Source organism: Aythya marila (assembly GCF_965140915.1).
Source record: "Aythya marila genome assembly, chromosome: 4".
In the NCBI taxonomy this organism is placed as follows: Eukaryota; Metazoa; Chordata; class Aves; order Anseriformes; family Anatidae; genus Aythya; species Aythya marila.
Window position 1 is genome coordinate 65,688,011 of NC_139045.1, and position 22,529 is coordinate 65,710,539.

At 36.3% G+C, this 22,529-nt stretch overlaps 1 protein-coding gene across 4 annotated transcripts in view; it reads left to right on the plus strand.

Moving 5' to 3' along the window:
* SORCS2 (sortilin related VPS10 domain containing receptor 2) overlaps positions 1 to 20,338 on the plus strand; it is a 546,865-nt gene extending 526,527 nt beyond the window's left edge. Inside the window, exons 24-28 of one of the 4 annotated variants that reach the window (XM_082758745.1) lie at positions 4,485 to 4,584; positions 6,122 to 6,224; positions 14,015 to 14,172; positions 16,376 to 16,455; positions 16,787 to 20,338. In XM_082758745.1, the coding sequence (XP_082614871.1) occupies positions 4,485 to 4,584; positions 6,122 to 6,224; positions 14,015 to 14,172; positions 16,376 to 16,455; positions 16,787 to 16,810 (465 nt within the window). In that variant the 3' untranslated portion in view covers positions 16,811 to 20,338. Of the gene's footprint in view, positions 1 to 4,484; positions 4,585 to 6,121; positions 6,225 to 14,014; positions 14,173 to 14,274; positions 14,525 to 16,375; positions 16,456 to 16,786 lie in introns of those variants that run through there. The other 3 variants (XM_082758746.1, XM_082758747.1, XM_082758748.1) reach the window with 3 other exon arrangements.
* The last annotated feature ends 2,191 nt before the right edge of the window (positions 20,339 to 22,529 follow it).

The following is a 22,529-nucleotide window of genomic DNA, read 5'->3' on the forward strand; positions in this document are numbered from 1 at the left end:
TAAACAGAAACAACAGCAATAGCATGACAGTCTGTGAAGATCAAGTAGAACAAAGAGTGTGTTCAGAACACTGATGTTTCTAAAGAGGAAGAAACTTTTTTCACTTCTTCAAAGGCAAATTACATTTCAGGCCCAACAGAAACAGAACCTTAACAATAGACCTGTAATAGTTGACCTAAAGAGCATCAAACAGGTAGTTTCTGTCTTTTCTTTATGAGATCCTTTTCAATTGCCAAGAAACAAATGAAAATCAGAAATTAGTCCGTTGTCGTCGTTCCCCCCTGCACTCCCCCCCCCGCCCCCTTCTAAACCATATCCCTTCCATAATACATGTAAAAAGTATATGCCAGTAGAAAATAAGAATACTGTGTGGTCTTTTTTTCTAAATTACTATTTATGATACTTGTCCTTTTGCTGTGATAGAAAAGGAACAGATCCCAACTCTGTGCCAGTATCTTGCAGCTCAAGTCCTGGCAGCTATGAAGAATCACAGTGTAAAGTATTGTTAATTTTGAAGGGTATTTTACTACTCTTTGAGGCAAGGTCACAGTATTCAAAGAGCTGGAGAAGTAGATAAGACAAAGCTCATCATATTAATACAATAGCAATAGAGTGTTTATGGTACTGATGGGGGTACACTTTGGAAGATCCAAAGGGGTAAACTGACATTGTCCAAGTACTTGAACAGGTGTTTTGCACAGAGAGTGGTGTGAAATATGCAGAGAGCAGTATGAATAAACAGAATATTCCCCCTGTGGTAACCCTAAATTCTTACTGTTCTCACTCTGTAATCATAGTGGGAATTCCTGGGAGTCTAAAATCCTGATTATATTGCAGGAAACAGTTAATTCTAATAGGTTGTTTCCTTAGTAAGGAGCTATTCATGAACTATGGCTTTTGGCCAGGTGAGTATTACCTCTTCAAAATTACTTGCGTCTTTCTACTTTAGGAGGCAAGGTGCAGCTTCTAAAGGAAATTATTTCTCTTTATTCCAAATGTATATAGAATGGATCCCTCTAATAATTTAAACAAACTATGGTGATTGATTCTTGGGTTCTGCAAACATTTTACATCAGTGAAAAATGTTATGTATTTTAGTTCCCTTTAAATCTCTACTGTTATATTAGCACTGTTCTTCAAGGCACCTTGAAGAATATTATCAATTATAATCAATGCTGCATTTTTATTTATTTATTTTTTTATCTTCTATGTGAAATACCCTGAGTTGCTCTATAGCATAAAGAAGAACAATCATATGTTGCAAGTTATTTGTGAAAACTTCTGTTGTTTAGGTGGGCTATGGAGATATTACACTAGTTTAGGAGAACACACTTCCTGTAATAAGTATTATCCCAGATAGACCCTGCAAAAGTTTTCTGAAACTAGAGTGGAAAGGTGGAAAGGTGAAAGAAAGTGTAAAACCTGGAGAAGAATGGTACATTTCTGACACTTAGGTTAGACCGGGTCACACAAATGGTGCCTGGGAATTACTTGTATGACAATACCAAATATGGTTCAACCTGCATTTGGTTGGAGCAGGAACAAAGAAAGACAGGAGCAATTACAGTCACCTATGCTATCCAGTGATAAAAAATCAGCTACGCTAGTATTGCATCTCAACTCTTTGGCTGTTTTATAGAGTACAAAGCTTTAGAGTCAATCATCTAGTGCCAGGTGCATAGGGACATTCCTTTAGCTGTGGATATGTGTATATAAATTTGTTGATTTAGAATTGAACGTCATCATTTTTGGGGAATATGTATTGTGTCTGTGGTGAATCATGAAAAATCCTGAAAATATATATCCTATGTAAACTTAGAAGGCTGAACTATTTAAATCAACAGTTAAAGACTCATGGTGTTACATGCTTAAATATGAAATAAGAGAATTTTGAGGGTCTTCATCATATTCCTTTTCTCATGTTTTACTGAAAGGATGTGCTCTGTCACGCTGCTAGTGACAGTTTTCAAACTCAGTCCTGTGGTGTTCCTGTCAGAATTCATCAACTCAGAATGTTTCCTGCATGTTTGATGGGAGTGCCCCCGAAATCCTTATTTTAGACATAGTTATGAAGTTTCTTCCCTTAAAGATAAGCTATTTGTTCCTGGTAGACAACCTTTTAGAGTTGGGATACTACGTGTAATTTCAGAAGGATTGTTAAAGACAACTTCTAGATCAGGCAGAAAGCAAATATTTGCTGGAGCTTGTGGTGGCCTTTTACAAGGCATGTTGTGATGTGATGTTATTTATTAAGTTTATTAGAAATCTAGATAAGATGTCAGTACTTACAAACGTAGCCGATGATATAAAGATTGTAAATAAGTTGGCAGGACAGTAGTAGGAGCCCCTTGGATAATTCTGTCATTTGGTTCCATTTAGGCAAAAGACTTTTTTCAAATTTATGCATGTAGAAATAACAGCTGAGGGTGTGAGGGTGATTTTGCCTGGTTTTAAGAACACAACAATTTCAGAAGTGCTTCATTTATATCATTGACTTTAGAGAAAGATTTGGTTGTTTAATTTATGCACATCTATTACACATCTAATGGTGGTATAAATCCAGTTGAGTCAACTAAAGCCTGGGAAGCAGTGACTCCGAGGAAAATTTAGGATTGTATCTAGACAAACTACTGTATGAAAATTCCCACTGAGTTGTTTTGACAAAACAGGTGACTCAGATCCCCAGGTGTGTAACCAAATGAGTGAGTTTGAATAGTGAAGTTATTTCTGCATTCTTATATAGGATCCTTTGTTTTCAAATTTTATGATTGGAAAGGATGTAGGAAAAGAAGATAAAAAATCAAATGCCATTGTAAGAACTTTAAGAGCTCTAAACACTGGGTTATTTTTTTAAAAAAAAGTTAAAGTTGCATCATTGTGCTCAAAACATACCACAGGGAATCAATCAAACCAAAACCATCAGGGCTGAAACAAACATCAATCTAACAGTAAAATACATATGCCAGAATCTTTGGATGGATTCACGTGGAGTTCAGATCTTTGACCTGTGGAAGTGTAGTTTACATAGACCTAGGTGGAAATGTAGGGGTGGGGTGAGAAATAATAAACAAGTTTTAATTGCTTGAGAAAAAAAAAAAAAAAAAAAAAAAAAGAGCAAATATTGGATTCTTCAAATACCTGCCAGGAAAATATGACATTTTCAAAGGTAAATTACAGGGCTTAGTAACTGCGTTTACTGGATGAAAATTAGATTAGCCTAAAGCAGTGTTCCCTCTCACCTTGTATCCCATGAATGTGATTGAGCCTGAACTGACTAAGTAACTATTTCAGTTGTGTCAGTATCACTTTAAAGTCTGCTAATCAATATAGTTTTCATATTCATTCTCTTTTCAGACACTGGGTAAAAAGATAAATACTTAAGAGCTATCTGGAGTAATTTTCCTGTAAAATAACTGAGGCCATGCTCACATCATCCTTAGGTTAAGTCATTCCTTCACCAAAAAAAAAAAAATCAAAAAAAAATCTAATAAAGTCAATGGAATGACTTCGGAAGTTAGATATTCCTCAATAATAGCAAGAATATATGGATCTGAACTTTTGTGAAGTCTCTCCATAATATGAGAAAGACTGCAGGGATTTTTGTGTGTTGTGCTGCAAAGGCTTGTCAAAGATGAGCACCGTAATTGATAATGTCATAAAAGGAGGTTCTTGTGAAGGTTTTGTGAATATAAAGCATATTTCTAATTTGGCATACTGTGGGAAATCATACCTTAAATTATAAGGCATAGAGTATTAAACTAGCTTTGATCTTTTAGATGATTGCCTGTGTTGAAGACAGAGGGAAGTAGAAGGGAAAATTCAGCCAGTTTTTCATCTGGAGTTAGGATATGATGGTATATTTAATGGTTCTGCTCCATAAAAACGTAAGTGACCATATATTAGTATACTCTGTCCAATGGAGAAAAATAGAAGGAATCCTTATTTTTTCCACATGGATGGGTGTATATATTTCTATAGAATATTGTTAAAAATTAGATACAAATGGAATCCATCCAATTGTAGCAAAAGAGATGAGTTAAATTACAACACGCAGTTCATTATCAAATAACAGTTACATTTCATAGTAAAAAAATCTAAAGTGACATTGCAGATTGCCTTCTGACAGGGTTAGGAAAATGGATAGAGTTTTTAATATGGCTTATGCATAGTCTGAGTTATGAATGAGATAAACCCAACAGTGCATGCAAATATAACATGTTGTCTGTCACATACTCAGTAAACCTAAAGGGTTTAGTAAGCAGAAAGATTTGGCTATAAGGATTTGACATTTTCAGCATTTACAGCTTGTGGAGTTTTACATGATTTTTAACTATGGAATTTCTTTAAGATTTCAGCTCATCGATGACAAGTGCTTTCTGAGTTTCTCACTACAATGAACCAGGGGCTGTCCTATTCAGAGCATCGTCTCTCAAAGTAGAACTGAGTAAAACATGTCTGAGACATTCTCTCTATTGTGTTTTCAGAGAATAGCAACTATAAAGCAGGCCTTGAATGCACACAACATCAGTTTCTTTCTGAGGGGAGGATATTGGGTCTTGGTGACCTTAGCGGACTCCGATTCAGGTAAATACATATCAACAAAGCTCCTGACTGACCAGCCTCTGGATGCTTATTAGAGCTCTGATAGGTGAAGGAGAAAGTTTCTGTAACAGTATATGTATGTGTACATTTATATACATACACAAGTACATATATTTACTTGGGATGTATAGCTACACACACACGTTTATATACGTATATAAATATATATTTATATATATACATACACATGTATGCGTGTATATATTTTTTTACTTGGTACTTGTGAATAACCATCACCACCAAATACATGCTTTTTACATAATTCTATTTTGTCATATATCATGATTTGTATCACAAAATGTTCTTTTTCACTCTTTTCTGTGTTGCCATGACATTAATACCTATACTGTACAAAACAGTGCCATGAAGGAAGGCTTCAGAAAAAAACACTTGTTGAACTAGAGGCACTTTGAACTAGCTACTGAGAAAGCAGATCTTCTGAAGCCATTAACTCTCCTAAAATAACTCCATGCATCTGTGACATGGCTTTGTGTCACACAGATGGATCCACAGATCTGAAGCTTGCTGTAGGGTCTCTGCAGAGAGACCCTGCTAATCCTATACTGAAACAAATAATCTATGTTTTCTCTGTTTAAAATAAATTGAAACTTTTTTTTGGAATATATTTTCTCCATCTCTAGATTACCTTTGTAGATAGGACCTGGTGAAGAGAGCGTGTGTGTATATGTGTGTGTATATTTTGAACAGAGATGTGTTAAAATGATATTTTAACCAGAAAGTTCAAATTTCTTAAACTTCATATTAGCATGTCTCATAGATTTGGTGTATCATCTCCAGTAACATATTCTTGTCTCTTACTTGAATGTGCTATGGAACAAAAGCTTAGCTGACCACAATCAATTTATGCTAATACTGATGTAAATGATACTATGTCAGCTCTCTGTAGAAGATAAAGTTTTTGTTACTTAGTCTCTTTAAAGTAGAATCATGCTGCAATTTCACTGTGGTACCATGTCTGATCTCATTAGAAAACATTCACTTAAAGGAATAACACCTATTTACCAGCTTAAAAGGCTAGAGTTGAAAGTGTTTTCCATACATTCCATTGTTTACCACTATATGATCTTGATGAGCTTCTTTGTTGTTCAGAGCCTTAGTTTCTCCATCTGTGAAATTAGTACAGCCTTGCTTTTGCATGATATTTACTTAGGGTATGTGGTATTTCGTATGATAACTTTAGATTCACAGAAAACAAAACAAGCAAACAAACAAACAAAAATAAACCCTGCTCAGTGTGCAAATAAATGCAAATAATTCAGGGTGCTTTTTTTTTTTTTTTTTTTTTTTTTTTTTCAAATTGGTTCTTTGTCCTTCAGTGGAAAGTCACCAATTAATTTTGTGTTGTTGCCTTTTTGAAGAGGCTACAGATGGATTGGAGAGGTTACACAAGTAGGAACAAATGTTTTGACCTACCAATTAAATAGAAGAGAAACCCCAAGACTACGACTGATCTAAAAGAGGTCATGCTAAGCTGTTGTGCTGTTTTTTTTTATTTCAGACTCTCAGAGGATTGGAGGAGGCAGTGGCTACTGGGCTATTGTGGTTCTCTTTGTTATCTGTCTAGTTGCAGTGGGGGCTTTCATCCTCTACAAGTTCAAAAGGCAAGTAAAACCTTAATCAACGACATATACATTTTGAGGTTTAGACTTACCTGCAGATCAGAAAAAAAAAAAAAAAAGTTTATTGTTTCAAAAGGAGACTGCAAGAAGTCCAGTGCGTTGAAAATCATATTTGAAGCTCATCCGTGCTTCATTCTGAACTAACTTCAAGGAAATAGTAGCAATATGGGAACTGTGGAGAGTGTTCGCCTTGTCTAAATAATATCATCAAGAAAGAAAGATGAACTAAAATATTATTCCTATCTCATTACTCTTATCAGTTATGAATGAACTCCAGTTACCACAAGCATCTGCAATGCACTTTGCTAAAAATATATATATATATGTAATTTTATCAAAATTTACAACTCTGAGGAGTTTCTCTTTGCAAGCATAACATTTTAAGTGCTGGGACAATGCCACATAGAATAAATGATGGTAACAGATGAGCATTAATTTGACACTAGTATGTGTTAAGGGAAGAAATAATTATAGAGGTGGCCTTTATGTGAGACATATCCTCAAAATTGACAATGGTTACTGTTCCAGTCTTTGGTAGTCTTACAGATCTTTAGTCTACAATGGGTTTCAATCATAACTATTTGGATGCTGTGCAATTTAAAGAAGAATTTTGTTCTTTTTCATGAGTTTGTGTTATCACTGGCTATATTCTTAGCATTTTAATAACTTTGGAGCATCTAGAAGCTGTTGGATTTGATAATATTGGAAAGAAGCCTTCGTTATCATCAAATCTTTACTCAGGATTTCTATCAATTTGTCATATTATTCAGGGTTGATTTTTATTTGAAATGAGCATAAGTTTATAGAGGTAAATGTGGCGCCAAGTTTATAAGGACAATAAGCATAGAAAACATTTAAGTGAGAGTTTGTTTAGATGAGTGTTTTTAAGTCAATAGAGAAACCTTCTTTGCCAAGAATCTCTTCATTTTTTCCCTGCAGGACATAAGTTTCTTAGAGCCCATAGTGACTGATTACTCTAAAGGACAAAGCACATAATGTTGTATTAGACTGTCTATAACTGAATAAAAATCCATTTCCCTATTTTAGGTGCCTGCAGCAAGAAAAGGCATAAAAATGGTTGATGTGATGTAATTATAGTATTTCAGTAGCAATACATGGAGGATTTGTTGGTTGTAGCATGGAATCATAAAACTTCTGGGCAATATGTTTCGAAAGCAGTATGACTTATATCTTTTATTAGCTCTTAAATGAGAGCAATTAAATAACAGACACAATTACTGTGTGGCAAAAGAAGTATAAAATATTCAAGAAAGGAAGAAAAAAATTATTTTCCTTAAATCCTTTCTAAAATGCCCAATGAACCATTGCTTTATAAATAGAGCTTTTATTAAGGAGGAAACTACAGTACCATTTGCAAATTGTGAGCTTTAATGTCTCGCACACTTCCATACATAATTTGTGAAAATCATTTGCATTTGAATTTTATGGGCGTTTAATTTTAGTGCAAGTGAGGAGAAATGTGAGATATATTCAGATGCTTCTCAGTAGCCTGAAAACTGCTGTTGGCATTGATGAATGACAATGCAGTAATATTCAGTTTGGATCTGTACCATATCTCTTTCTGAGATATTTGACAGAATTATTTTTAAATATTCCTGCTAAGCCTTTCCAAGATGCTTTTTTCTTTTTTTTTTTAGTTGCATCTTTTTCATACAGTTTGGTTTTCAAAGCATATTAAGTGCCTAATCAGTGCTCAGTCTGAAGAATCACTTTTTCTCTTTGTGCTTCCTGTGAACTCCTCTCCCACCCAAATATCTAATCCCATTTAAAAAAAAAAAAAAATCTTAAAAAAGAAATCTTCCCTGTGTTTATGTGGACTTACAATAAATTTCTGTATCCCCATGGAGTACTTTCTTGCAAGTGCAGTCCCTTTAAAGTCAGAACAGTGAGTGTATAAGTTTACAAACTGGCCCCTAGGGACTGAGGTTATGAAACTGAGGTGTCCTTCATTAGTTATAAACCAACCTGAAATGCATGAAGGCTTGTCAATGTTAAGAATTCACTGAAAGAATGCCACATGCAACAAAAAATCTTCAAATTTATGAGATTACTTCAGCAGAATAACACTTTCTAAACCCTATGGTACCTCAGACAACACATGCAAATGTAAATATGAATTATTTCCACTTAGAAATTATAGGCATGTGTAAGGTGTTGAAGTGTTAATACTGTCCATGATTTTTGTATAATTCAGAAAATTATACAGGAGGACATGGAAGAGATTTAGTGTGGTGGTGCTTCCCTTTCGTTTGTGTAAGCTGATAGGCAAATACTTCCTTCAGAAAAGCATTAAAATTCCATTTATCTTCAGCCAGAGAAAGGTTTATTAATCTTAGTTTTGTCAATACAATACTTGGGTCTACAGGACTTGCAATTGGCATTGGGGCACAGGCAAAGAAGAACATGACTTGGATTATTCTCTTTCTTTGCCAGCACAAAAAATAGTTCCTAATATTAAATTTGGTATCTGGAAAGATTTACCTGGCAAAAGAGAAGTAAGTTTTAAATGATTAATGTTGATGGCTTCTAAAAAATAACCCTAGTCTGATTCCATGACTGAACAAAACTGGTTTTACATGGTTTGGGTGGAGGAAACTTTCAGTATAGTGGTAAGGAAAGAAAAGTAATACTCAGGCCTCTAAAACTCACTGTGGCTGTGACATGAGACAGTGCAGACAACAAGCGTGGATATTGGACAAGCCAATAATTTTCCTTTATTTTACATTCTGGGTATGGAAATCACCAGTCTGATGCCTCAAGCAAACAATGTATTACAGTACTCACTAGGACACTTCAGACAACTATCCAGGTAAAAATGGACTACAGCTGCTTCTTTAGACCAGAACAATGTGAAGCAGATGGAAAATATTTTTGAGAAATCAGGTCAATTTTTTTAATACAGATCTGAGACCTGCATATATATTTTTTTTCTGTATCATCCTATCTTTACTAAATTTTGTTCAGTAAAGAAAGACATTTTCCAATCCCTTTGAAACAGTGTTTTTTTGTTTTGTTTTGTTTTGTTTTGTTTTTGTGGGTTTCAACTCAAAATCCAGAAAGGATTTCTTCATCCTTTCAGAGAAAACTTCCCCAGTGGGGGGTTGTGGGCAACATTATAGAGAAAGCAAACAGCACTGTCTGCAGTAAGCAAAGCAGAGGAAAAGAAAATTATATTTTAGCCACATCAAAGCTGCCATATAATCATTATGTTACTAGTAGAAGATGTGAAATCATCCTTTTCTTACTTTTTCACTTCTGTATAAAAACAAGGTATTAGATTAACACCAAACCAGAGCAGATAAGAATTTTTCTGTTTAAGTGCCTTACTTGGTTAACAGTAAAAAAAAAAAAAAATAAAATAAAAAAAAATTCTCAAAAATAGTATGAAAATCTTCATCTTTTAATTTGTATGCAAACTACTGTCTGTATCCTAAAGCTGAATACTGTGTTTTCAGAAATGTCTCTGAGTCTACTTCAATCAAATTTATATAATTTCATGCATAATTCTTTTTTTTTTTTTCTTGGGACTGTCAAGTGCCACTTTTGGTAAATGAACCCCCTCCTGGGCCATTTCCACAATGTGGAGCAGAACTCTGTTATCTTTCTGCCTCATTGACTTACTATCTCGTTTTCAGTCTCTGAAGAAAAGCTATCTTTTTTTCCCTACCTTGCTTATACTGCTTTTATGTTCCATGAGAGCAAGTTTAGTCCCAATTCATGCCACTTAGTTATATACATATATATAAAGGCACTAATTTAATGATCTGTAATATTTCATAAAAACTTCCTCTGAAATCAAAGTAATAGCATGTATAAAAGATTTCCAAAATGAAAGAGGGAAGTAAATCAGAAGCATCTCAAAGCACAAAGAAGCCATTCATCTGAACATTAATCCAAACATAATAAAACCAACACCACAATAAAATATTCTGTTTAATGGATTATTGTTGTTGTTAGTTTTATTTAAGTTCCAAGAGCATGATGCATTATTCCATATCCTTTGCCATATGAATATGTTCCTACTTTATATACTAAACAGAATCTTAATCGAGCCTCTGGAAAATGAGTGAAGCTGTGTAAAGGCCAATGAATATTGGCTCCACAAGGCGGGAATTGAAAGCCAAATAAACTAGAGAGTTTAAAGGAGTGGGAATCAATATCTCGTCCCCCTCCTGCTGTTTCATACTGCTGAACATTTTTAAGTACAAACAGTTCCTGGTATGGACTGATTAGAATTTGTGAATGTAGAAAAACAATTATTTCCTAGAATATCTTCTAAAAGGTTTGGGACCTGGAAAGCTCAGTCAAAGTCATGTGCTGGGATTCTCATTAATAATTCTGTGCAGAATTAAGTCTCCTGTTCATGTTTTTATGGTCCTCAAAGCAGGCATGAATATTTCTTCCTCCTCGTGGTTGAAATAAAATGCTACAGAGAAAACAATAGGAACTAAAAATGTAAACTATGGAGTGCTGTACAGCAGAGGTAATTGTCTCCAGTGATGGATGCAAAGCACATACATTTTGCAGCTGAAGAATAAACCCCCAAAAGAAACCATTGCATAATCTTTTTCTCTGTTCTGATAAACGTGCTTTCAATTTTTGTATTGCTGATATAAATCTCTTGGGTCAAATTTCATGTCTTGTCATGTTTTCACAGTAGTCTTTTATGTAGACCCAAGCATTTCAGCTCTGCCTACTTCAAACACTTACAATGGACTCAACATAAATTGCTTCCTTAAGAAGAGCAAAACACATCAGGGTACGCACTTTTTTTTTTTTTTACGGAATAATTAGGGATAGCAGCTTCCTTCCTACATGTTAGAGCAGTGTGGAGCAACTGGAAAATTGCCAGAATTATGCCCGTCTTTTGCAAGGATTCAGTATCCACATCCTGTTTCATTCTGCAGTGTGGTTGTCCCACGTAAACAGAACATCTGGCACATGTTAAAAAATGCTTCTTGAAAAGACTTGGACTGTCATTTTCTTGAGATTGGATAAATCTCTTCCTTGTAAAATTGAAGCAATATGAAACACATAGAAATCTCTATAATGTATCAGGTCAGATGGCCTTCACAAGACTTGTAATATTCCCCCTCCTCCCATCCATGCTCCATGATACAATCTAAGATACTACACTGAGTACCTCAACTTTATACCTTCCCTTAAGGATCTGTGCTTAACAGGACCAGGTTCATGAGGTTTGAGCAAGAAATATCAGCTTATGTATTTTCTCCTTTTATCCATAACCCATAAAGGCGTGCTCTTAACGTCAAGAAGTTTAATGGTTGTAAACTTGCGAGGTTTCTTCATTCAGGCATGTTTAATAGTGTGTATTGGGATTATGGTGATCTAAGTAAGATTTACTGGATACAACAGTTGAAACCTCAGGATTTATACTAAAGGATGCACCCTGTTAACATGGTTTCAGGCAGGTCCTTTGGCCTGTGAAAACAGACAGACAACAAGTAGGTTAGCAGCTCTCACTAAAGATCTGGAGTGCCATATGGGTTTGAGGTGGATAACATCATTATTATGCCAAAAATATTTTGGTAATGCTATTGATGCTTCCAAATCTGTCAGAACTACATCTTTGAGAAGATTCCCCAATTTCTGTAGAAAGGTATGTGCTGCAAAGCTTTTCTTTTGGGTTTTGTTTCCCATAGACATTTGATGATGGACTGAAAGGAAAGCAATTTGACAGGTTTGGTGCAGGTCTGATTGAGACAGATATTGTTTTACACATGACTAGTTTCATTAGCAGACACATTATAAACTGTCTGAAGTTACTGGCCCTAGAGAAAAAAATCACAATTAATTACCTAATGCATTTGTTTTCGCAATGAGGAAGGAATGTCCCTCTCCATTTTAATGTGGCTTTTTTACTCCAGTTAATGGGAGGACAATGATGCAGGGCTTGGCAAAGTATGTTAGTGTTGGAGGAACCTTTGCACCTCCTGAAGCAGTCATACCAGCATAACATTGTGCTACCAGACCCTTTTCCCATCCTTGGGATTAGTTAGTGCCTGTGCTTTATTTACTCTATGCTCAGTGGGGTACAGAAAATAGTAAAACCAAACGCATTTCTTTCTCTGTGCTGCTCGTAAATAATGGAATAAAATGCCTGATTTATAAATATACATGTACGTGTGTATGTGTGTATACACACACAGCTATACAGATGTGTGTCTACATATTTAGATATATAGGATGCATTTCATCAATAGGGAGGAGATCCCTTTCACTCATGTTTCATTGTTTAACAATATTTTTTTTTTCCTGTAATCACTTGTGATGCAATGAAAGCTGCTGTTCAAAATAGGATGCTGCAGTAACTTTTATCTGAAACTGATGCCACGTGGAACAGAACCTTTCTTCTGACATAACATTTAAACACAGGTCATCTCTGAAAGCCAAAAGAAAGCAGAGCAACTCATGTATTTATCCGGTTGTCATACTGCTGCCAGACTATGGAGCAGAAGTTGGCCATTTTTAGAGGGATACCTAAAAATTGCTGTCAGTTTTTCTGTCTTTGCCCTGTAGATAAAGGAGCAAAGCAGAAACCTCATCTTAACCTCAGCAGTTCAACCCCATTTTCCCTTTTTTCTTATTGTCTGCCCATTGCAACCATTTCTTTTGAGCACAGACTTCAACAGCCATGATCTGCTGTCATGCTGATCAAGCTGTCAAGCTGCTGCTTGCTATGTGGGACAAGGAGCTCACAATCTGCAGCTCCCTAATCAGAAGTGTTTGCCTGGCGAGTAGGAATGGATGCTGTTGTGTGCCCAGGCTGATTTCAAATGAACACAGCTGCAACAGAGGATATGACTCTCTAGAAATGTTTAAACCATGAGTTCTGCTACAAAAGTTAGAAACCCCTGATTTATCCCCTTTGATTTTACAAAGTCTAATTTAAGTAAATCTAGGTAAGAAATCTTTACCATACTTACTTTAAAGCTTCCCAAGTTCAGCTATGGTGCTAATTGTCTGTTAGAGCTGATAAAGCTGTTTAATAACATGCTTTTTCTTTTTCTAGATTCATATCAGAATGAATAAGTTAAATGCTGTTTTCCATGGAAAATTTGTTTAAATTGGCACTTCCCAGTAGTGCTTTAGTGCTGCCTGCTTATCTCTACCGAACTAACCCTGCATAGAAGCACAACTTTCTTAATTTCCCTTACCAATGCTGGGTTGCTTCCTTACTCTACAGCCCTTTCTCCTGGACTCCTGGTGCATCACTCTCTTCTCCCTTCCCATTCCCTGTCTCCTGGATTTCTCCTGCTTCTTTCTCCTCAACTCTAATACATTATGAGAGTGCCATTGAATGCTACCACTGACCTTCAGCGTCAGCCCACCTGACCAGGGAGATGGGCTTGACTGATTGTGACCCAGCTTTAATCTGATGTCTGGTACCAGAAAAGAATTTCTGTTGGGCCTTATTATTGTTTTATTTCACAAAAATAACTTTTTGTGTGGTTTTATTTATTAATTTATTTATATTTCTTATTTTATTTTTAATATAGTTTATTGTGTATCAGACTTAGTCAAGAAATCATCAATGCAGAATTCTTGAGCAGTTAAGGCAGTTAAATAAAACTCTCTTAGATTATGAACACAAAATCAGGGATGGATATGATTGGTTCTATGACGTGATTCTGGTACTGTGTCACTCTGCTGGAGCTCTGCTCTGGTGCCAGCATGTGTGTGGCACAAAGGATTTCCATCACAAGACTTTTTCTTCTTGTCCAATTTAGGAAACTGCCAGGCAGGAATGTCTATGCCCAGATGCACAATGAAAAAGAACAGGAGATGACAAGCCCTGTCAATCATAGTGAGGACACCCAGAACATCATCCAGGGTGAGGAGTTTATTGATGATGATCTGGACTCTCAAACGCTAGGTAACGCAAGAGGTAACTTCATTTTTAGTCTATAAATTTTCGTAAGTAATTGATTTTTTACTTGATATTCATTTTAGGTTATTGTTTTGTTTTCTTTTTTCATTTTCTGCTCAGACTTGGGATGAAGCAAATAGTACACTACTGACAAAGGATTATCTCAATTATCTTCTTTTTGCTTGCTTGTAATGAAGGCGAATGTATGAATGACATGCTATGTAGAACATAGGTACAGAGACAATAGATTTTAATGTCAGGAGACTTGGATAATTTTTATAATTAGAGAAATTATATTTTGTAGAACAGGATATACTTGGTAGCCTCTGAATTAATTCAAGAATCCCCTGAATTAGTGGAAAATCAAGAAAGCCAGAAAGATTTTTACAGTCAATATTTCCAAGATTTCAGATGAATTGTAACTATATGCATTGCTGTATTGGTGATTATATTCCAGTGGCATTTAAAGTTTTCATTATTAGCAACATTAAATTTATTCCTGTGTAAAAAATGTTATGAGTCTTCCCTATTTTAACTGTTAATTATTATATTATTATTATTCATGGGGTGGTCATAAGGAACCTATAAGGGAAACTTCCTGTGAAACTCTGAGTAATTATTTCAGTGTCAGGTAGAAGTGTATATCCTGGCCCCCAGTGGTTATTTTTAATGTAGCATAGAGTACTGAGCCATAAAGTTCCTGTGAAATTTACCATTGTGTTCAGAGTTCATTGAAATCAAAGTCTGAAAAGTGTGGGACAATGGGAAAAGCTCATTCACTTCATTCATACAAATTTTTTGAAAATAAATCAGATAATCCAAAGCTTTTGGAATTTGTGGCAGTCCCTTCATGCTGTAACAGGCAACTATAATGTCTTCATGTACCCACAGAAAGGGATCTATTTCAGTTGTGACAAAACCTGAGGTAGGACAGAATTTTGGCAGAGGACAGATTTATTTCTCCCAGGTTTCATCTTTACCTTCTGTTGCAGATGTCTTCATTTTCATCTGCTGAACCATGTGCTGTTTCTATGTTCTTGAAGACGTTAGCTTTAAAACACAAGGGGAGCTTCCATCCTCCAGCTTTGCATTGTGTATCTTTGTGTATTTCTATATTTTGTTTGACAAACTTTGTATATGCATACCACTGTGTTTCTATTCAGATTTTGCAAGAAGACCTTGATCGCACTCCTGACTGTTGGAATTAATTCCAAAAACAAGCCTGGAAAAACAAATTTTGTGTTAAAATTGTTTGATCAGCTTATCTCTAGGCTCTATTAGAGGAGAAAGCTGATTGCTAACAAACTCCATGTAGACATGCCTATTAATGTGGAACATTCAAACACCTCTAGTAATGTGCAAAAATATAACTTTTAATGGTAGAAATTCCCTCTTGGTCTATTTATATAGTGCAGCTGGTGATGGTGTAATAAAGAAATGCTACCCTGATTTGTGACACATTCAGAAATAATCTCTACTTGCTGGCTACATAAGCCTGATCCTGCACACATTACACAGAGAAAAAAAAAAATAAATCTTGTATCTGGGTGGAGTATTGTTATGGTTAAAGGGTGCAAGATCATGATGTTTTGATGTGAAACTTAAGACAGTGAGCAAAGGCAGATCCTGAGGTGATTTGTGCTTCTGCCAGGTTGTCAACACCAGAAGCATTTCAAGCAGAGCATAGAGTTCACTTCTGTGGATCATAATCATCTATATTCATCAGCTACTGTACAGCTTTTAGACACAAGACTTTATTTAAGATGTAAAACTATACTTCAGCTCTCTGTGCTGTTTTGTTACTTGCAATGCTTTCCACAAGCTCCGGTATCACTCATTACTGCCAAAAAAATATTCCTGTTAATGATACTCTTCTATTTTATCTGGCTAGAGTATGAAACATGTTAAAATCCCTGCTCTATATTAAATTCCATTTTACAACACTGTTTGCAGAAGGTTTCTATGCTGTGGAGATCCCCTCTAATTCTGGTGAGCTTTCTCCCTCCCTGTTGGGAGAGGTCTGTAACAGCCCCCACTCCATGCACAGCAGGGTTTTGCAGGCCTAGGGTTCTGTTTGTTCTCTCTCTTCTCATAACTTTTGAATTTCCACAGTACAGTATTTCCAGACTCACCCATCCACTTTTTTTTTTTCTATATATTTTATGTTGCCTACTTTATCGCAACCCCCACCTTGGGACTCCTCAACACCATTACCTTGCAGTGACTCCTTCTGGGAGAAGTGGCAACTTGAACAGCTACAGAGTTCCCCTATTGCTGATGCCGGTCAGTGTCCAGTCCCAGGTCAGTGGCATGTTGAATGGACACCTCAGGTGCCATTCTCCCACCTCACCTGCACCCCTCGAGACAACTACACCTTTTTAAGCTGCAAAGAGAACCACCTTATGCTGTCACTAGGATAGAAACCCTAGGAATTCACCACAAACTCACCACCATGAGCAAAAGCTTTAAGTGAAAGTATCCTGTAGGTACACGGAGCTGTTGCACCAGCCTTCACCTGTTTGATAAAGCCAGTCTCTTTGTGTGATTGACTTGTCCCTGCGATAAAAGGGGGATTTCTTGTGGAGTACCTGAAATACACTAATGCTGGTCTTTTGTTTCTGTATTTTCATAGGCAATCACTCAGGCGTGGTTTTGAGCATCAACTCCAGAGAGATGCACAGTTACCTGGTTAGCTGATATTTACAGCTGAACACAAAAACCGAAAGACTCTTCTCTGTATTGTTTTATTTTTCCCTGGTGATGTCACAAAATTGCGAATATGGCTGTAAATGCTGGTGGAGAGAAGGTTCCCTAACAGTCCCGTGGAAAAAAAGCATTCATCATCAGTTACCAGGGGAGAAGGATAATACGTCTTGTGTTCACTCTATGGCCTGGGAACTCTTTACAATTCAAATTCAAACTATGGTAGCAAATTTGTAGCCCTAGGCACATTCAATGCCACCTTCTTTTCTTCTGTTCCTGTATATGCTCTAGTTCTCTGTGTTTATTTTTAGGACGATTGACTGTAACTTTTTAATTAGGTTTTTAACTGACGTATTCAGTGGAAGGCTGGGACTCTTCAGCCTGAAAAGGTGATTTCTAAACAAGAGACTAGACCCGAATAGACGGTTGGTTTTCACGATGACATTGTGTCAGAAGGCCATAACTCAGAGTGGTTCTGTACTGGGAGAGGACTGAGCAAGAAGTCCTATGCACTCCTAGGCCATACAAGCTCTTAACTTAAAACTGTGTGAGACAATCTAATGAATTTAGGCTTATGCCCTTCTGTGGATTACAGGAAGTGAAATGTTAATTAGGATATCTCATAATTATAGGATAATTCTCCTTTAAGTGTAGCAAGTCCTGACAAACCATCAGCATAGGTATGTACCCTGATCCCACCCCATGTGAAAGAGAAACACCAGCGTGAAGCTTTTCCCAGACCAGGTGCCTTCACTTGCAGACAGTCATTTCAGTTGCTCTCTTCTTGTCTTCTGAGCGAGCACCTCTAGGACGATGGCAGCTGCCAGATTAGTTATCATGTAAAAAAAAAAAAAAAAAAAAAAAAAAAAAAAAAAAAAAAGGTGCTCATGGCCTGCTTCTTTTTAAATTTCCAGAGAGTGTAAATACCTCTTTCAGGTCTCTTTCTTTGTATGTGTTTTTTGTTTTTGTTTTGATAATTGGAGCAGAGATGCCAGGAAGGTCCGAGCTCTCCTCCAGGTAGGACACTGCAGTCCCCTTCCCACTCGTGTCACCCCTGGGGCTTCTGCTGCCTCTTGGCCCTTGGAGGCAGGGGTGGGCAAACCCTAACCTGCACTCTGCTTGGGTTGCTCTGACAATCTGTAGGGCCCTGGGGAGGACCGGTTGTGGTTTCAGAGTTGGTATTTCCTTTCTCTCACCACAGGGTGTCACTCGGTCCCTAGCACAGCACCGGACCTTATTCCTGCAGGTTGGGCAGTGGGGCTTCTGAAGGAGCCTCCTGCAGAAGGTCTCGGGGGTCAGCCTGGAGGTTCCCAAGCCCAATTTTGTGACCAGCTCAGAGTTCCCAAATCTCAACTTCTGTACCCCCAGGCAGAGGCAGTGTGGTGAATCTGCAGCTTGCTGCTGGTTTCCCTGTGGTTGATGGAGCAATGTAGGAAATGGACTGTGGTGTGATGAGTTCAAACATCTGGCATCCTTTGTGTCACAGCTGCCTGGAATTAGAACACTCGTCTCAGAAACTTATATAATCTCTTCACTTTTGCCTTCAATAGAGAATAAATAGCTCTTTACTCAGTGAATGTCATAGTGATGCTAATGGCAAGCTCCCACACCACCTTGCTTAAGGAGGATGCAGATAGCTAACTACATCATTCTGAATAAACAAACAGTAAATAACGAGCGCTGGCAAGACAGAAAATACCTATCTTTAAATTACCCCATGCATTGGAGTCATTCTTCCATGTAGCTGTTGATATCCTAGAGCATATGGTTGTCAAATGCAACAGACTGTGATGTAATAATTCAGTGCAGCACTGTAGGCTCTCGCAAACCCTACAGGATGTATGTGTAAAGCACAAGAAATTCTAGTTTAGAAGAAACTTAATGTATGGACCTGGGAAAAGTTAAAGATTCTGAAAGTGCTTGCAAACTGCTCAGGAAAATAATTTCAAAAATCTTTCAAAAAAAAAAAAAAAAAAAAAAGCCTATGTAGTGGTAGAGTGCTGTGCAAATTGATCCAGAGAGGAGCAGTGCTCTAGCTGACATGTATGCAGGAAGGACCATGCTTAAATCCAAGGTGTTACATGTGTCTGAGTCTGCATTTCTTGAAGAGTACAAATACAAAATGTGCTGTGCATTGGAAACTCTCAGGATTCTTGCACCAGAGGCTTCCCCTTCTCACCAGCCCTTTCAGCTCTTTCTAGGGGGAATGAGCTGGAAAAGAGTAAAATAGTATTGCAAACAGCTTGCTTATACTTGTGAAATAAATCTGTAGTAGGTGTGGGGCAGGTGAGTAGGGGATTTGCCTCATGAACAAGGAGTAGGATGGAAATCCTAGTTTGGGATCGTTCTTCCACAGATTATCTGATTAGTGAAGGACACTGTTGGAACTAGGTCACACATCTAATTTATGCTTTAACAACTACTTTTGTGTATGTAATACAGGGTGATTTGTGTCTCTGACAACAGGAGTCTTTTGGAAAACCGTAGAATATTTAACTGCTTGATACTCTAATTAACGCAGCACAATATAGTGCCTGTAATAATGTTTTTCAAAGCTAATTAATCTGATTCATGCAGCACTTGTGTGAGGTTGGTTTGTCATGTCTTAAAAGCACTGTTTTCTAAAGAGATGTCAGTATCACCGTAACTGTATTAGCAATACCCAGCATATAATAAAGGAAACCTTTGATTCCTTGGCAAGAATAACTTTAAAATGAGTTATTAAAATTTGAGAAAAATACCATGCCCGTTTTCCCATTCATGGTTTATCTTTAAATGAAAATTCTCACAGCATTAGGTTTTGAATCTCTTGAATTGCATGCAGGACATCTTAGCATCTTAAAGGCTATGTAAATATATATACATCCTTGATAGGTATCTAAAATCCTTTTACATGCATAAAAAGAACATAGAGTTCTTTCTATGCACAATTGCTAGGCACACATGTATGCATTTGTACATGCAGTATTCGTATGTACTCCAGTTAAACTTGTTAGTGAGCAAGGGTGATTTGATGGCTAAGAAATGGAAGATGGGTGTCAGGTACCTAGATTCTGTACCCAGACTTTGGGCAAGCTACTTAACCTGTATGTGCCTCAGTTTCCCCACCTGTAAAATGGGGCTGATAGTAATTATTAGTAATCCTTACAGAGGCGTTGTGAGGCTAAATTAATTACTGTTTCTCCGGGACCTTTAGAGTGAAAGAATTATGTGAGTATATATAATACTAATAGTCTCACTTTTTATTTCCTTTTTTTTTTTTTTTTTTACTTACTATTGCTGTAATTTAAGGTAGTATACTGAAACAAACCACAATTATATGTAAATGTAAAACATACATAAACGAAACAGGTACATAACTGTTAAAAAGAATAAAAGAAAAAAAAAAGGTAATTTCGGTTGAAAGCTGTTATTGGACCATATGCAGAGTAGCATTGCAACATGGGCTGTGATCTTGCTAATTTGCATCCTAGTATCTTAAACTTGCTTTCTGCAGTGTTATTTGTCAAAAGTCTTATCCATTGGATATAATGATACCTATCAGCATTGACAACGAAATATACTAAAACCAGAAACAACAAAACTGGTATTGTATTGGTAACATTTAGAACTTGTGGCCTTCTTAAACTCACACGTATTTGCAAGTTCAAAAACACCTGGTACTTCTAAGAATGCTCCAAGGAGTTCTGATGTGAAGCCATCAAGATTTACAGTTGTTAACTGTGGTTTCCCTTTTGACACTGGATGTTTGAGACAGCTTTAGGATGGTCTACTCATATAATGTGCTCAGAAATGCTCAGAAGACATTTACAGACAACCACACACCCCCAGTATAAATTAATTTCTTAAAAATAAAAGCAATATAAACCAATGTATATTTTTATACCCTTTAAAAGATGGTGGTGGAAGCAACTGTGAAGAAATAGAAGATGCCAGCCTGAGGCAAGATGTTGTTATAGCTCCAATTGATATCCAATTTCTTTGAACATTTTGAGGATATTCTCATTGAATTATATTATTCTTGAGTTTTCTGCTTTCACTGACCAGTGAGAGCAGCATTCATTCACGTAAAGTAGATGATTTGTTAAATTACTGTCCTCTAGACAGACAGAGACAAATCAATGTTTTGTGATTACTAGCTCATAGTACAAAGCAGATTTCAGCTGACGTTATTATGTTGGTTATCTGTTTTTAGTCCGCTGAAAAATCCCTTTAGTGGGAATACTCTATTATGGCATGTCGCTTCTTTAATAGAGAGTAGCAGAATGTGACTGCATTGGTTTCTATCCTCCTTCCATAAATACTTGCTCAAAGATATATGTATATATATTTCATTTTTAAGAAATTAAATTTACTGCCTTTGTAGTAGCTTTTTGATGACAAAGCAATGATTCTGATAAGTTTTGAATTTTAACGTTATTTAAATTTGAATACAATGTTGCTAAATCAGTAGCATTGATGACAATGTCAGTTGAAGGTTTTTCCTTTGTTTCTTCTAAAACTATGATGTGGCTGTTTGTTTTAATGTGGCTTTGGGGAAAAGAGGACAAGAATTTTTATTTCATTATCGAATTATTTACAGTTGGAGTTGCTTTTGTATGTCGATTGATATTGCTGTGTTTTTTCCATCTTCATTTTAATTTCAGAGTTTTAGAAGAAAGTGCAAATTTCTCTCAAAATACCGGCTTACCACCAGAAAGAAATTTATTAGCATTTACCTTTATAAATATTAGGTTTTGAGATGCAAAACTTTGATGGATATTCTAGACCATCCTAGCTTCCTACCATATTTTCTCTATTCTAGCCCCAATTGCTTATTTATTCCACAACTTTCTTTGAGACTGGCATATAGCTTAATCTTACTACTCTGTGAAAGTCTTTCTAAAACTTCCATTAGAAGAACATTTAAGTGTCTAGAAGTAGTTACAGTGTCTGCTTAGAGCATTTTTATAACACTGTCGATATTTTAATATTCTTTATTTCCTTTCAGTATTTCAGTATTTGCCCTCTGACTGCCATTTAAATGTTTATTCCTTTCGTGGTTACGTATATAATGTTTTTCACTTACTTTCAGACTACAGTCATCAAAGTGACAAGTTTTGATGTATCTCAGACACCCAGTTACCTTTTGCAATTAGAAGCTGAGCCCTGCAGTCTTTGGAAAATGTCAAGCTGTGCACTCTTTAATTTTTTAATCTTCTTTCATAAGTCAGCCCTCCTACCTGGCTGACCGCCTCTGCAGCTTTTCTTCCCTTTCTTTTTGCTACCTCCAGCTGGTGGGAGTGCAGAAGGGTTTCACAATGCCTAGATGGCCTACAAGTCGATTCCCAAATTTGAACAGGAACTGTTTAATGGACTAATTTTTTTTGCTTTCATTTCAAATATTTTGCATATAGTACAGAGGGCTATATATACTGTCAGGGAAATAAAAACTAGTAATCTGCACAAATTGTTCTTCATAATGGTATGAAGACTAAAGAATGTATTTTCAGATTTTTTTTTTTCCTGAAATTGATACCTATAGTAAGTTAGTTTCACGGTTTTTAATATGCCAGGTATTATTTCTTTAAGTCTTCAGAACTTCATTTTTTTTTCTCCTGTTAAATGGAGTAACAAAGTATGTAAAATGTGAATTGTGAAGCAATGTATGACCAACTGGAAGATTTTCGTTC